This window comes from Natrix helvetica, assembly GCF_964273705.1.
Source record: "Natrix helvetica genome assembly, chromosome: 1".
NCBI lineage: Eukaryota > Metazoa > Chordata > Lepidosauria > Squamata > Natricidae > Natrix > Natrix helvetica.
Window position 1 is genome coordinate 39,569,387 of NC_138548.1, and position 17,468 is coordinate 39,586,854.

Here is a 17,468-nt window from a genome sequence, read left to right on the forward strand (position 1 = left end):
CCAGGGAAAGCCCCAACTTATATAAGCCATCGTGGCAACAAGATTCAGGAGCTTGCGACTTTTCCGGGCGAAAGGGGCGAACGCTCAGCTCTCTCTAGTGCACCTGTCCTTGTTTTGGCAACAACAACTGTTAGCTTCATCCATGGGAGAGCCGGTTCACAGTAGGCGCGCAAGGGCAGCCCCTTTAGCGGCGCCCTTGTTGTGGCAGGAGAGGGGTGGCCGATGGGGCAGTAGAGCTGCGCTAGGAATGTTTCCCTCCGAGAGATAAGCGCGTTAAGGCAGCCCATTGGAGCAAACCCTGAGGATGGGGAGGGACAGGGGGCCCAAGGGGAGGAAGAGGGCTCGGGGGCAGGGGAGGCTTCTGATCCCCTGCGGGAAGCCCCACATGCCTTGCCTCCCTTTTCGCCCTCCTCCCCTTTTAGGGTCAACAGCACCAGCGCCTACGACTTACAAGCCGCCCGGAAACTTTCTTGGAACTTTGCCTCCCGCTGACGCCAACAATCGCTGCGGGGCCCCATCCTCTCCTCTCAGCCAATGGGAAGCCGGGGGGGGAGGACCTGCCGGGACCAATCCTGAGGCTCTGGACAGTTCCCCGGTCCTCGCCGACCTTCACCGCACGGGATCGGGGAAGGGGATAAAAGAGCCCGGAGGAGGCAATTGAAGTTTGGCCGCCGCCACCACCGCCGCCGCTGCTACTCCTCCTGCTGAGCCAGACGGCTCTGCGGCGGCTGCTGTTCCCGCCCGCTGCGGTTCGCGCTCGGTGCAGCCGGGAGCCCAGCACAGCCGCTCTTCTTCCGCAGGGGGAGGAGAGCGCAGGCAGCGGAGGAGCGCACGAGGGCGGGGGGAGCGAGGGAAGAGCCGCGGCGGCGGGACTCTCTCGGGTGCGCGCGCGCGCGCGGCTGCAGCCGGAGAAAAAGAGCGAGCGAGCGGTTCATTCATTGCTGCGGGCAGCCCCGAGGAAGAGCCGGCGCGACCCGCAGGCGAACCCCGCCAGGCTGCATTCTTGGCAGGACGAAAGATCCAGAAGGGGTGGTTTTTTGTTTTTTTGATCCAGCTTTCCCTTCGATCCGGCACAAGCCGCGAATGCCAGATCTAAAGCCCCTCAGGCGTTTTCGGAAGACCGGCGGGGCTGGCTGGGAGTTTTGGGGTGGAGACGCGCGAGGTAAGAGGAGGTCGGGGGCATCTGGCGAGAGGAAGGGAAGATGGAGATCGGGGGAGGGAAGGAGAAGGAGGGAGGGAAGGCGGGCGACGCAGGGGTCGTGGCCGCAATGGCATCTGCCGCTTGGAAAGACTGAGGGTGAGAAGCAGAGAACGAGGGTCTTGGGGGCACAGCGATGTCTTTTGAGAGATGAGTAGCGCCCGTTCTCCCTTCAGGTCTTGAAAGATGAACCGTCAACACCTCCAAAAATGCATGTTTGTTTTTTTAATACTGTTAGAAAAGGGAGGGGGGATCTTTGGAAGGGAAGCATTTTGGGGGTGCCGGGTACTCCCCAAGTGAGAGGGGGAGGGAGAGAGGGAGGGAGGGAGAGAGAGAGAGAGAGAGAGCAGACTACAGAAAAGAGGTTGTGGGTACAAAACTCACAGTATAACCAGATTGAGAGAGTCCCTGTCCTCCCCTGAGCCTCCCAACCTTGTTCCTCCCCTCTCCATGTCTTGTTACAAGCTGCTGCTTGGCAAGAGAAGATAAGAAAGATGAATGCCAGTGAGGGGAAAGCAGGTCAAGTGGTAGCTGCATTTGGAGCCCTCAAGGGTGCAAGGTTTGGAGAACATTCCCTTGTTGGCCCGTGTACCAGCAAGGTCCCCTTGGGTGCAGTTGGGTGAAGATCGTGCTAGCTCAAAAGGGAAGGAAGTGGAAGGGGAAATCCAAAGGCAAGATATTGTCAACCAAGAGTCTCCAACCTTGGCAACTTTAAGACTTGTGGACTTCAATTCCCAGAATTTCTCAGCCAGATTGGAGACCCCAGGTGCAGACCTGAACTTCTCAGCCTTGGAACTTTAAGAGGCAAGTGGTTTTTTAACTCACAGAATTCCTCAGCTGGCTGGCAGTTGTAGTCCATTCATCTTAATATTGCCAAGGTTGAGACACACCCGTGCAGTAGATTGGCCTGAAAGTGCCTTTGGACCACATATTAAATCCCAAGATACTATATTCCAAGTAGGTACCAGTCCAAGAAGGAGCAAATCCTGATGTTGAGATCACTGGGGACTCTGCTTGTAAAGCAAGTTTGCCATAACGCTAACAAAATGGATTGGGATTTGCAGGGTGGTATTTGATTGGCCTTCTCCAAATTGCAACTTGATCAGGAGGTCAGCCTTTGTTACTTGCTGTTGGGCCTGATCTTCATGGCCTTTGCCCTTGAAAAGGAAGCAAACGTCACACCTTCCTGAGACAAAGTGCAGGCACCCTTAAACCCTTCTGTTAGGGTAAACAAAACAAAACAAAGCTGAACTGGCTAGCAGAGTTAATTTATCTCAGATCTATCAATAGGAAAGATAAGGTGTGGTGTTAATGATGTACTTGGAAATCCCTTTGTGGCTATGGTGATTGGGGGTATAGTAAGCTTTCAAGGGCGGCTATAACAATGCTCCATTCCTTGCCTAGGAAACCTAACAGCTCCAAGACAATAAACTGAAGAAGTCACTCTCTTGCATGTGTTATATTAATTGTAATATTGGGGTGAATAGGGATAGATAAGCTTATAAGATCACAGGAGAAGAGCCTAATGCTGGGGAAGATTGAGGGCAAAAGAAGAATGGGATGACAGAGAATGAGGTGGATGGATGGAGTCACCGAAGCAGTTGACGTGAACTTAAATGGACTCCAGAGGATGGTAGAGGATAGGAAGGCCTGGAGGAACATTGTCCATGGGGTTGTGATGAATCGGACACGACTTCGCAACTAACAACAACAACAAAGCTTATACAGAGTAGGTCGGAAGTCTTTTGGAGCTCCTGGGAGACGTAAACTCCATATTTAGCAGCCCATTTCTGGGACTCTCATAAAATTCACCAAAGACAGTTATTTTTTCAAGGCCTGATCTGCTGTTTGTAGCTCAGTTTGATACTGAGGAGTGAAATAGCCCCTTCATTTATTGGTCATGAATGCGCTAAGACAAATATGTACATATTGCATTCAGTTTTTTAGATGAGGAGTCACTAACAGCCCAGTTAAATAAAGTACAGACCATGTATATCTCTAAAAAGGTACTGTCTATTTCCTTTATCATACTTAATAATATCAAGGGGACGGACACCAAATTTATTAGAGTTCAGGTGCCTTGTAAAAACTAGCTCTGCAAATTTCCATTCCATCCGTCATGTGGGAAAATGGATTCAGTCTGGGTTAGATTTAAATTACTTAGTTCAGCCAACACCTCCTCACTCCTTTCTTATTTTTAAGGGCAGGGGAAAAATTAATCACTAAGCAGAACTAATGTTACAAGAGGTGATAACCACTGAAAGAAATGTCTACAGAATTTGGAGATTAAGATAAATATTTTTCAACCGAGCTGAGTGATATTAGGGGCAGGGTAAGCTGATAGATAACCAGATATGTCTATTAATTGATAGAGGGGGGGGGGAGAAGAAACAGAAAAATATGTTTATGCTAAGAGAAGCTGCCCCAAAAATCCTCATCAAGTCCATTGTAACTTGAGAAATATAGGTAAAAATTGTGAAAGATCTTAAAAGCACTGGCACTGTTTTTGTTCCACAAACCCTCAGAAATACCCTGTTTCTCTGAAAAGAAGACCTCCCCGGATAATAAGCTCGATCCGGCTTTTGAGTGCATGTGCTAAAATAAGCTTTCCCCCGGAAAATAAGCCCTCCCCGAAAATATTGCAACGTAGCAACAGCCATGAGGTGACCTCGCTCCCCGCCTCCTGCACCTCAAAAATAATAAGACCTCCCCGAAAATAAGACCAAGCTCTTATTTTCGGGGTCAAAAGAAAATAAAACCCTGTCTTATTTTGGGGAAAACACAGTAGTTTAAATACTGATCTGATCTAAACACTGAAGACTGACTGAGCTGTCTTTATTTGACTTTAAAGGCTGGGAAAAATACTGTGCCAGCTTGACCTTCTATAAATTAAGCAACAGCAAAAATCCCATCTACGCAAAAGGGATAGAAGGAAAAGAATAACATCAGAAGCCTGACACTTTGCACGCAACAGCTGATCTTGGAGAGGAGGCAACTGACAAGAATAACAATACCACAAACTTTTTAGTCCCCCACCACCCCCGTTTTTTTTGTCTGAGCAAACTGCAAAACCCTCAAACTCCTGTAGAATCTGAAATTTGGTAAATAGCAGAGTTCCTTCCAATGAGACAATGGAGCCTTGGAGTTTCAAAACAAAAACTCCTCACTTCGTGGTAATTTTAACTGCCCTGTAATGGATGTTTGAACAGAGAGATCAAGAACTATTTTCAAAGACTTGGATGGCAGTGCCTGAAGCAGTTCCCATAAATATGGGGAAGCTTCAGACTCAGGCAGGGGTTCTTTCAGGGGTGAAATTCAGCAGGTTCTGGAGAACTGGTAGCAGAAATTTTGAGTAGCTCGGAGAACTGGCAAATGCCACCCCTGGCTGGCTCCAGAGTGCGGTGGGAATGGAGATTTTGCAGTATCTTTCCCCTGCCACGCCCACCAAGCCACGCCCACAGAATCGGTAGTAAAAAAAAATTGAATTTCACCACTAGGTTTTTTCCCATCGTCCTCAAACAGTTTTTGTCAACTACATCACAATACAGGTAGTCCTCGACTTCTGACCACAGCTGAGCCCAAGATTCTTGTTGCTAGGCAAAACATTTGTTCTGTGAATTTTGCTCCATTTTATGACCTTTCCTGTCACAGTTGTTAAGTGAATCACTGTAGTTGTTAAGTTAGTCACATGCTTGTTAAGTGAATCTGGCTTCCCCATTGACTTTGCTTGTTAGAAGGTTGCGAAAGATGATGGCGTAACTCCAGGACACTGCAACCGTCATAAATATGAGTGGGTTGCAAATCATCTGAATTTTGATCCCGTGCCCATGGAGATGCCGCAATGGTTGTAAGTGCGGGAAATGATCATAAAGTCACCTTTTTCAGTGCTGTTGTAACCTCAGACAGTCATTAAATTAATAGTTGAATGTTGCAGAATACCTGTACCTCGATGAACCTTGCATGGGAGAGAAAAAGACACAGAAGGACATAGCTTTTGGTAGGGGTAGTTTGTAAACAATTCCTTTTCTCTTAAAGCCTTCCTCCGTCTTCTCGACTCTTCATGAGCAAAACATCTGGTAGCCAAGAAGGGAGCCCTTCCCTGTGAGCCCAACCTCAAGGATGCCCTGGAATGTCAAGTGGTTGAACAGCTGCAACAGCTACAGCTCCCAGTCTCAGAAGCAATGCAAGAAGTCCTCTTTTGCTTTCTATCAAGCTGTGAGAGACCAGCTACCAGTATGGCTCCTGGAAGACATGAGGCGCATGGAGGTTTTCCACTGGCAAGAAGGAGGCAAAGTCAGCACATATTCACCTTCAGAGGCACTGCTCTATGCCCTGGTACACAACCACCAGCCTTATGCCCGCTATTTACTGAACCAATTTCCTAAAAGTGCCTTTGCAGTACCGAGCCTTCACTTCAGCTGCTGCCACTCTTCAGCTCCTCACTTAGCTATGGCTGTCCGGTACAATCGTATCCATGTCCTAGTAGAGATTCTGAAGGCTGTCAAAAACTTTCCAGTAAGCGACCGAGCTACCTATTTGGACCGCCGAGGTTGCAGTCGAGTAGAAGGTGGCAAAACAGCCCTTCATGTGGCATGTGAACTGGCCAGGCCGGAGTGTTTGCTTTTGCTGCTGGGACACGGAGCCTCGCCTTGCCTTGGTGACTGTGCTGGGAACACACCTCTAGACCTACTTCTACAACAAATTTGGGAAAGTCCAGCATCAAATCTCCGCACCAAGCTTCTCCTTCTGGACACGCTCTTGCTCTTCATGCCTACAGGCTTCCCTTTTGCCATGAAACAGCAGCTGCGGGAAGACCAGCAGCCCTGGCAGGACCTTCTGGGTGATAGTCGATATCAGTGGTTGACTGGTTTTGCTCCTTTCTCTCTCTTTGTTAGATCCATGCAAGTTTTAATTGGGAGCATTTCACGCGAACATTTCCCAGAAGCTCTGGATGGTCTACCTTTGCCGCACTTTCTGAAACCTTTGGACCTGACGTTGAAAGGCTAAGATTATTATAAGCTAGAGAGCCCCTTCTCTCACTTGGACTCCCTCTCTCTCTCTCTCTTTCTCTCTCTCTCTCTCTCTCTCACTTTCAGTTGCTGCTTGTGTGATGAAAATAGGTTGTGTGGAGAATCCATGTACTGAAAAATGAACTCTGTGTGGGAGAAGGAGAAGCACTTGTTTTAATTAGAGACTTTTTTCCAAAGATTTTAATATGTTGTGTTTTATTTAACTATCCCTCAGTCGGAGAGAGTGGAACACCTAGAGTGCATTCTAAAAATAAATTCCATTTTATGGCAGGATGCACAGCTTAAAGCTTAACTTGGGCATGATGATTTGTAGACTGTCCAAGTGAATTAGCATTTTAGGCCAGAAGCTAAACCAAGCAATGAAACAGAGTAGCTTTTGTAATCCACACTCAATAGATCAACGGTAAATAATGCACCAACTGGATATTGATTGCTGAAAAAAAAAAACACCTGGATATACTCCCAAACAGCAAAAGGTCTGGAGTATGTCGTTTTTCAACCTTTTCTTTGTCAACTTCAAATTACATGCCACAGGATTGTATATAATTTAAACAAACACAACATAACCAGAGATTGAAATGTTGGTTTAAGCTATTACCTCTGATAGAGTTGTGTCCAGCTAATGTGAAAAGGAACAAAAATACCATTTTGTATAAAATAGCTATTAGATATTAGAAAGATTTGAACTATTGGCCAGCTCTCCTTACTCTCTTGCTCTCTCATTATTTTCTCATGACAATATATTGCAAGAGTCAATTTCTTAACACAGAATTATTGTTATTTTCTCTGCCACCAATAGTTCACTTTTATTTAAAGGTACACACATCCGAGAGGAGGTCAAATCAGCTGAGCATTAAACAATTTTTTTAAAAAAAATCATTAAATACATAGCAATCTCCATTGGTATTAATAAGAACAATCATAGTGGAACAATAAAAGCAGTAACTATTTCAGTAAGAAGTAGTGAAAACTGAAAAAAAACATTCAAAGTCAAGGAAATATTTTTGCAACCATTCACAAGTTATTTGAGATCAGAAGGAATATTGATGAGGGTCAAGAACCAAGATGTAAAAACGCAAAGCTTCACATATCCTTGTTGCCATTGTTCTCTTCAGAATCATTTCTCATCTGTCTTGCGGTCTGTCTGTCTATTACATTTGTATAGCCACACAGTTCACATTGTAACTCTTCATTTCATGAACCTTTTTAAGAACATGGGGCTATAAACATTAGCCTGCTGAGCACTGAATACGGTAGACATCTACTGGTTATTCTTACAGATTGGTTCCATATCTCCTCACAAAATGGTTCAGAAAGACAAAAAGTGTTTTGGATGAGAATAAGATGCAAAAGAGGGTCAAATTGTGCACTCACCATCGCCCAGATTCATCTAACAAATCAATGCAGGTCCAGAAGGATTAGACCGAGTTCCCCCCCCCCCCCCTTTGTACACAATTGTTGGCTAAAATGCAAAAAAACAATTTACTTCAGTCCTTTAATAGCATAGAAACTGGCGGCTCTGTGATGAGACATGGGATGCAAAGACACAAGCCTAAGTTCCTAGCCATTTATTAGGCCATTTTAGCCTACTCTCACTGGAAGGGATAAGATGAGAGGAGATCCTGATACACATAACTCTGAGTTCCCGGAGAAAAACTAGGGAATGAATGCAAAGAATCAATACTGAGAATAGGAGACATGCAATTCTGACCTCTAAGGGAAAGCAGCAGAATGGAATGTGGATGGTGGAGTTGGAGGAGAGTCCCTGCTCTGGGTCAGAATCTGTTGTCCTGCTTAGGTTAGATATCTAGAGTTGGAAGGGTACATTTAGGCCATCACTTTCAGGCTTCTCTCTGCACCCCAGATACATGGCTGTGTAGCACCTGCCTGAATGTAACCAATATAACTAATTCCCCTGTCCCCCCGCTGGGTATTTTATTCCACTGTTACATTTCTTTTATAATTTGAATTATCCTGCACATGCACATACACACAATATTTAGTTGAAGAAATCTGCTTTCCTATCATTTAAGATAGGAAATTTAAGAGCCGTGGTGGCACAGTGGTTAGAATGCAGTCCTGCAGGCTATCTCCCTGCTCACTCCAGGAGTTCGATTCTGAGGGGATCAAAGTTGAGCCCCTCAGCCTTCCAGCCTTCCAAGGTGGTCAAATGAGGACCCAAATTGTTGGGCGCAATACGCTGAGTCTGCAAATCACTTAAGTGTTTTGCAGTCCATGTGTGACAAAATGTTGAAGAATAGGTCTAGAGTTAGACATTCCTCTGTATAAATCCTTACAGATATTTGGAAAGTCCTATCCTAGCCCAGCTCAATCAACTTTTCTCCAAGCTAAACTTACCCTGCTCTTTCAATCTGTCATCTCGGGGTTTAATTTCTAATTCTTTGGACATCTTTGTAGCCCTTTTCTGAATTGCTCCATTTCTGATTCCCTCTTAAAGCGCAGGGGTCAGAATTTAGCACCATACTCAAGGTGACTTTCAACCAAAGCAAACAGTGGAAAAAATATTTCCTGTGAGTTAAAAAGCATACTTCTATTGATACAACCTAAGATTGCATCTGCCTTCTCGGCAGCCAAGATACTTTTCTCGAATACCATCATCAAGCCAGATATTCCCATTCTACACTTGCACAATTGATTTTGGGAAGCAAAGAACTCTGACCTTGTGTCTTAAAATTATATATTTTGTAGTATTAACATATTAACCTATCTTCTAACTGTAATTGCAATAACCTATCAAAATCATGTTGAATTTTATTTATTTCTTCTAGGGTGTTAGCCACCCCACCTATTATCATCTGTAAGTTTGATAGATACTCCCTGTGTCAAGTTTCACATAAGGATATAGTCTCAACTTTCCAGATAGTTAACTTAGTCAGCAATTAACCAAAATGCTCTGTAAAGCATTTCAAATGTATTCACTTGAATAAGGGTGCAAGAAAAGGTCCTCTTAACTTGCAATGAGCGAGAAAGGGTGCTCTTAACTTGCAATGCAATGCATTCTCTGTGTCTCTTCTCTTTTCTTTAAATAAATGCTATCCTTCAATTGCTATATTTCAGTCATAGAAAACATCCTACGAGGTCTGTTTCATATTAAATCATGTTGGTCCTTCTGGAATCTAGATTAAGAACTCAAGCTTGGTCTTATTTATTTCCATTCTCTGAGTAAAAGTGTACAAAGAAGGCCATTAACTTTATGAGTCAATTTTTTTTATTTTACTCTTGAGTGTTTGTATAGGGTTCATTTTAACAATAAGGTTTAACTTTCTACAACTTACATGTCTTTATACGAGGGATTTAATTCAGGATTTACAGTACATTCCACATCTCATAAATTAAAGTTAAACCTAATCAATCTTTACATGTTTTGGCCAAACAAACCTTTCCTTGTGAAGTGCAATCCTTATTCTAGTGATTAATTATCTTGATACATCAGACAAAGATAATCAAAATCAGATCTTTTCCATCATGATCATTGGATTATAGTAGTCGTACCTTTTCCCAGTCTTCTTCCATGGACTGGAAGGATGAATGAGAATGTTTCCTGAATGCTCAGGTTCTTAATTTTCTTTCCGCGATTTTCAAAAACAGGTCTCTCTTGAATATGGAGTAGTGGTTCACCAGAAGTTTGACAAAAAGTCCTATTTTCCTGCCTGTGCTGAAGGGCCATCAGACCCTTGAGAAGTTACAATAAGAGACAGCATTTGTCCAACATAACCAGCCACAGCTAGGCAACCAGAGTTTAGCCTGATATAATGATACCCAAATTGTAATCTCATTTGGCATGAATGTCAAAACTAAATAAAAATCAAGTAATAATCAAACTTTTGAGCATGAGATTTGACCAACTGCAAAGAGATTTTTTTTAAAAAGTTGAGATCCTGAAAATGCCTCTTAGAAAAGGACATACTGTGTATACTATGATGTCCAGTGTGAGAAGTAAAATGGTAGATTAAGATCCAATGATAACTACAGATTTTCCTTGTTAAGTGAAACTGCCACTGTGCCTATAAACCTACCTCAGCATTTCTTTGAGAAATTCATCCAATGGCACTTTGTTACAGGACCTGTTATTCTTGGAACCAAGTCATCCAGGAGTTGGGGACTCTGAAGGTAGATTACTTATTTGGTGTTTTATTTATTTTATTTACATCCTCCTTTTATTTAGGAGTTCAGAGCAGGTTTACACTACTTGTCCTTCTCCCATTATTCTCTACCATAACCACCACATATGCCAGCAGCTCCCTGCTAAAACAACTCTGATTGCTGTCACCAGCATTTAAGTATAATGATCCCTTTTGTAACTTACAATATATATCTTTCCTCACAGATTCCACTCTGTCTTCTCGGTAACTGAATACTTGTCTCAAAGGGGGCACCTTTTGCGGGTAGCTTATATAACTCTCTTCATTTTTATGCCAATTTAGTATTGGCATTCTCTAAATGAAAAGGAGACAAATGAGCAACCTATCTGCCCTTCTGGAAGGAGTTGCACAGAAAGTACCAGGGGTAGGCTGCTACGGGTTCGCCAGGTTCGGGAGAACCGTAGCTAATGTTATGGCTGGCTCGGAGAACCTCCAAATACCAGCCCTGGCTGGCCACGCCCACTCTGCCCTGCCCCTCTCTCCCCTCCCAGGAATGTCTATGCAGCCTGTTTTGGATGCAAGGTAAGTTGCAGGGCCTGTGAAGAGGCTCAGGGAGGAGGAAAAACAGGTATCCTGGAAGTTCCAGAAGGCTGGAAACAGGCCCATTTCCTCCAGGGAGCCTCTGGAGCCTGGGGGAGGCAGTTTTTGCCCTCCCAGAGGCTTGAGGAAAGTCTCTGGAGACTGGGAACGGTGAAAACGCCCCCCTCCCGCCTTGGTGCAGGAGGCTGACTAGGCCACACCCAGCAACTGGGCAGAGAACCCATTGCTGAAATTTTTGAAGCCCATCCCTAGAAAGTACCTTTGAAAAATGGCTGCAAACATATGAAATATGTCAAGCCACTTGAAAGTAAGTGTAATCTGCAACAAAATGCTTGCCTTCCATCCTTCTCAATGTTATCCCATGCCATTTCTCCAAACAATGAGTTTCCCACTTTTCCTCTGAACATTCAACATCCTTCCACTACCCACTTTCAAGCTCTGGCATGGGGTAGGTTTCCTCCATTTGCATTTTTGTGCTTCTACTAACATATGTAAGTCAACAGCCTTTGCTTTAAAGGCAGCCTTTAATTATCCTTTGATAATTTTTATCCATATTTCCTATGCAACGTGGTTTGGAAGTAACAAATTACTGTTGAACCTTAGGTGATTTAAATCATCGCTGCATCAGAGACCGAACCAATTTTCAAACTTTTTGTTAATATATTTGGATAAACCATTATTTGTAAAAAACAAAAATAAAAAGTAAGGTATTGAACAAGAAGCCTACTGTTTAGGAGGTTTTTTGTGTTACCACACAAGGAACTCTTTTGTTTCCTAAGACTTGAAAACATGCCCAGGAAAGGTCTTTCATCAAAATCAGGACATGTCATTGCAAACGTCATCACTGTGAAGGCATTTCTGCAATGTTCGGCAGTGGAACATTTCAAAAGCCAATGAATGACTACTGCAAACGTGCTGCCATGCTTTACAAAACAGCTTGGGATTGTTATCATCAGCCAGACTAAAAGGGAACAGACTGGATTTCATCAAGGGCAGGAATAGTAGACATAAATGGACATTTTTCCTTTGAGGCTTCAAGCAGAAAAAAAGTAAAGTTTTATACAGAACCATCAAGATAAAGATGAGATATTAAGATATTAGGAAAAGAGATGCAAGGAGAACATAGTGTTTTTCATTTATCATCCAGCAATCATGGCCAAATTGCATGGAGGATTTCAGCAGACAGTTCTTCATCAGGTGCAGAGTTTGCTAAGTTGCCTTCTATTGGATTTCTGAGCAACCAATAAGAATTATGACTCTTAAGAATGCAAAATTTGTATAAAGCTTGACTTTTTTCTCTTTTTAAATCCAGGTCCATGCACCATACAGACTTGAAGGCAATAAACAGAAAATAATTAATTTTCTTATATTAAATCAGCATATCCCAATTTAATAGTCCCTAGATATATTAAATGTCAACTCTCGGTGTCTTTAGGCAGCATCGCCAACTTTGAAACATTTTAAATGTATGAAGGACATCGTATTAGGGAAGGGTGCACAATACCCCAAAGAATATACGTATGAAAAGGAACTTGACCTCATATTTGTAGCAAACAAAGACTTTAAACAAAGGGACCTACCAACTTTCTATCTGCTTTAGCCTTTATTGCAGATGGGTAACCCAGTGCCTTGTTGTCACAAAGGTTTTGACAGCTTCTTTGGCATTAGGCTCCTTTCTGATTTTTAAAGATTCTTTCAGTTAAAAAAATAAAATAGAAAACTAGCAAACTGCAGAACAAAACATCCTCTCCTCCATTATTTCTATTTCTTTAAAAACCTTTAGGCTCTGCACTGGTGGTACAGATGTCCTTCCTTACAAATAAAAATGATGGATGGATGCATTCCTATGCATTGTTTCAAAGTATAGGAAGGAAGAGAGGGAGGGAGGGAGGAAAGAAGGAAGGAAGGAGAGGGAGGGAGGAAGCAAGGATCATTTGTAATGGTAGGAAACATTCTGGAGGACTAGAAATTCATCATTTTGTATTCTGCTCCAATTCTGTTGTGATTGGCCACACTTTCAATGCCAGCCAGTTTGGGAATACAAATTGCCCCCTTCAGTGAAATTTGAGGCAAGTCTAGTGCCAGAAGACTGAAGAAGGGGAAACATTATTCTGGGAATAAGGAAGGAAAAAAAGAGGACTTAACTAGTCACAGACCTTGCTATTGATAGTGGAAGGAAAACTCTGAAACTATCATTCAGCAATTTTTTGGGGAGCATGTATTTGGCAGATGTCATAGTTAATCAACTTGATCTCAATTTTTGAAAGGTTAATTGATCACAGGTGTGCTACTGTTAAATGGATATAAAGTTTGCTAAACAATTGTACCCAATAAATAAATGTACAACAGTGGCTCTACAACAGTCTGGAAGAAGTGATGAGTGGTATACTGCAAGGGGCCATTCTAGGCCCTGCACTGTTTAATATATTTATAAATACGTGAATGAGGGGGTTAAATAATAGGATTATCATTTTTATAGATGACAAACGGATTGGGGAGATAGATAGATGGATGGAAGGATGGATGGATGGATGGATGGATGGATGGATGGATAGATAGGGAGAGAGGTAGAGATAGATCTACTCTACATTCTTCATTGGTCAGGCCACACATAGAACGTTACATCTAATTTGGTTACCAGTTTAGGAGAAACAGACCAACTGGACCAGTGATGGGATTCAAACATTTTTACTACCAGTTCTGTGGGTGTGGCTTGGTGGGGGTGGCATGGCTTGGTGGGCATGACAGGAGAAGGATACTGTAAAATCTCCATTCCCTCCCCAGTCTGGGAGAAGGTTACGGCAAAATCCCCATTTCTTCCCGATCAGCTGGGACTCGGGAGACAGAGAATAAATGTGGGCAGGAACCGTCGGAGGTGGTATTTACTGGTTCTCCGAACTACACGGTTCTTCAGAACTGGTCAGAATCTGCTGAATACCACCTCTGAATGGACCATTATGGAGGAGAGCAACCAAGATGATAAGGAACCTGGAACCTGGAAATTGATGAAGAACAGTTGGAAGTACTGAATGCATTTAGCCTGGAGAAGTGGGGGAATGAGAGAGATATATGATATCAGTTTTCATAATTCTTCCCCACTGTGTTCATCAGTTTTGATATTGTTGGTAGCAAGGTGGCTTTTCAGTACCAACATTACTCATATGGCTTTCACACAAGTCTATTCCTGACTATGCTAAGCTGCCTCCCTTTCACAAATGAAAAAGAAAAACAACTGGTTGTTGCCTCTTTTAAACAAGAAGGATTCAGATACCATTGCCAATTTTTCACAATTCACTTGAAGAATTGCAACACTGTGTTTCTATCAACCTATGCCTTATGGCAAAACTCACAATTGTAGATCAGGCAAATAAGTTTGTGTGCTATTTGATCAACTGAGTCCAGTAGCTGAAATTTTGAGTAGTTCGGAGAACCGGCAAATACCATCTCTAGCTGGCTCCGCCCCCATCTGTCTCTCGAGTCCCACCTGATAGGCTGGGTCTTCTTCTGTTGCCCTGCACAGGAGAACAGAGCTGGAAAGCAGGCTAGTGGGATGGGGAGGGAATGGGGATTTTTGTATCCTTGCCCTGGAGTGGGGTGGAAATGGAGAGATTTTACAGTATTCTTCCCGTCACGCCCACCAAGCCATGACATGACCACAGAACCGGTAGTAAAAAGTTTTGAATCCCACCACTGATGCAAACATAATACTACACATAAAAAATCCATTCAGCAAAGTCCCCTAAGAATCCATGAGCTTTTTTAGATTTCTTGTCAAATCATTATCAAGTTGATTAATCCTTGCAGTTGTTTTCCTGCCACCATTCAACACTGTATATTCTCAAGTAGATCTTCAGGCAGCAAAATGGCATTCCTAAAGACAAAGCTGAACTTTCCTTGGCATTTGGTGTTGCTTTTTAAATTGAAAGCTAAGATACAGGAAGGGAGAATAATGAGGGATTGGGGAATTTGGGGGAAGCAACTCAGTAATAAAGCTCTTCATGATTCCACTGGATCTAGCCTTCTTTTTTGAGAAGTACCTGGTAGGACAAAAAATGAGCAGAATTTCAACAGAATCACTTTTCTTTTTTAAAAAAAAAACCTCTCTGGTTACATGCAATAGCTTTTGTTGATCCTCATCCTGAACCTCAATACACTGCAAGGCTGAATCACAGTATTGAAAACAGGCTGTAGAGATAGTCAGCCCTTGGGAAAAAATGTAGCTTTCACGTTTTTCTTTATCAGTCAGAAGTTATGCCAGCATTTAACAGGTATTTAATTTTGCAATTTGTGCTTTCCTAACCAGGTTCACCATTAAGCTATTTAGAGTGCATCAATAAAGATATTTTCTGGCAGGAATTCTAGATGCAAGGGTGGCATTCTTGTTAGTGGCACCACAGCCTTATTTTGAATTCTGCAGATTTCTGCTGGGTAGGAGGCAATAGCGCAACAGCTGTGAGAAGTATGTAATTGGTGGCCTTTTGTTCAGCAGTCAAAAAAGTCTTTCCTTGCCTCCCACTTTGGCACCAAAGCATTAGAAACAGTTGCCCAGATACCTACAAAATCTCATGCCACGTTGCTATATGAGAGAAAGAAAGGGGAGGCTCTGCTTTTTCTCTTTGGTGGGTGATTCCCTTTTTGTCTCAATAAGCTCCAAAGGACCAATCTGAGCTGGCATTTGAAAGAAAGAGTACTAATTGTCAGGAAGCAATCAAAAAGTGTAAGTGATGACTAAGAAATCTTGCTTCCATTTTCTTTCAAAGAAGACTCATTACAATGGAAGAAAGGCACTTCAACACAGTATTCAAGTGGGATCTCATCAGGAATGTTGTTTGTAGAAAGCACTGGTGAAATTGCTAGATCCAAGTGAGAGAAATTGAAAACTGCATGTCAGGGTTCTTGAACTTTCGTTTGGGTGGGGAAAACCTGGAAACTTACAGATTCAGGGTAACATCAGGGTTCCAAGTAACACCCCTAACAAAAGAAGACTCCGAGGCTTGAGTTTCCTCAAAGTTCCATTTTATTAGAGATGTCATATTGGCACATCTGGGAAAAGCCGAATCTGAAAGCTTCCAGGTTTTCCCCACCCAAGTGGAAGTTCAAGTCCTTGCCCAGCACCCACATGTCCATCACATGGCCCAACCAGGCACCGTCCCAACTGGAGATGCCTCCCAGTCACGCCACTTCAGATGCAGGGCAAGATGTCCTTGAATCTGAGAAAGGAATGTTATTTTGACTATATCTACCCCACTCCATATAACCCCTCCTCCCAGTTTCCCACAGCAATAAATGTGGCAGGTCTGAAGGCACAATGTAAAATATGGCTTCCAGGCCTGACACCCTCCGCGCTTCATAGCATAGCCGTGATGCCTTGCATCAGTGAGATGTGTTTGTCCATCTTCTTTCTATTCTTCTTTAATCATGGTAAATGCAACACTAGCAATTAGGACTGTTTCCTGATAAGAGAAATCTCACTGAACAGTCTGATGCATGTTTATTTGATAGTAAACGCAAGTGCATATAGTAAGGGTGACTGTTAGATAAGAGTATATAGACTTACGAAGGCAACCATTTTTTTTCTTATTTCCATATGCATCAAGAGAAAAATAGATTATGTTCTATTTGATCTGCAGTAAAAAAAAGTGGAACCTTTTATCACTCCTGTTTCAGACCATGGAAAAATCTTGCCATTTAATCCATTGCACACTTTTTTTGAGGGTTTCATGAACTAATATTAAAATATCAGTGGCTATATCTTCCAACAATAAAACTTGGTGAAGAGATTTTTTTCTATAGTAGAATATTCTATAGCCAAAGCAATTTCAAAAGATATGCACCAGTAAATTCTCACACTGAAAAAGAATCTTATTTGAAGTTCACTTAAAAGGGCAATTATTCTTGATGAGGGACTGTAATTGAATTGGCAATATAATGGAAGGCCAAATTACTTTGCAAGGTAATATAGGTAGAATCATACATAAGTTGAATTGAGGAGATATGTGAGGTCAACTATTGTCCCTATTGTATAAATTTCCCCATTGTGGCAATTTCTCAAGAGATATTTTGGGTTTTTTGCATTTGTTCTACAAATAGAATACTATTTAAACAGTAAAGAATTAGCTTTATTTGTTTTAGATTGTAAAGAGAATCATAATGCTGAAGTTTTACCCATTTTTTTAAAAAAATTACACTAAACAGCATACATTTTTTTCTCGGATATGAATTTCCTACATTCATGGAGATTATTGTGTTGAAATGTGGGAGGATGTTGAAAAATATAAAATTGCACTTAAACTTTTATGTACAACAGCATCAGATTCTGCTTCCATCTACCATGTTTTGTGTAATATTTCAAATCAGCTGTGTAAAATTTTATATTGCTTATAACTATAAAACTTACTTTATATGGGATTCTGGCCAGTCTTGTGCTTAGCTGATCTAAGTTAACAGTCCAACATTTTAGGATTTAATATTCCTCTTCAGTTGTATGGTTTTGAATCTTTTAGAACTGTATGTAACTGTGAAATATTACAACGTACA

General features: G+C 42.4%; 1 protein-coding gene across 1 annotated transcript; it reads left to right on the forward strand.

Annotated features, from left to right (window-relative positions):
* The first annotated feature begins 453 nt into the window (after positions 1–453).
* ANKRD9 (ankyrin repeat domain 9) lies at positions 454–6,406 on the forward strand. Its single transcript, XM_081935288.1, has 2 exons — positions 454–1,162; positions 5,234–6,406. The coding sequence occupies exon 2, from the start codon at positions 5,318–5,320 to the stop codon at positions 6,203–6,205; it is 888 nt and encodes a 295-aa protein (XP_081791414.1). The 5' UTR covers positions 454–1,162; positions 5,234–5,317; the 3' UTR covers positions 6,206–6,406.
* The last annotated feature ends 11,062 nt before the right edge of the window (positions 6,407–17,468 follow it).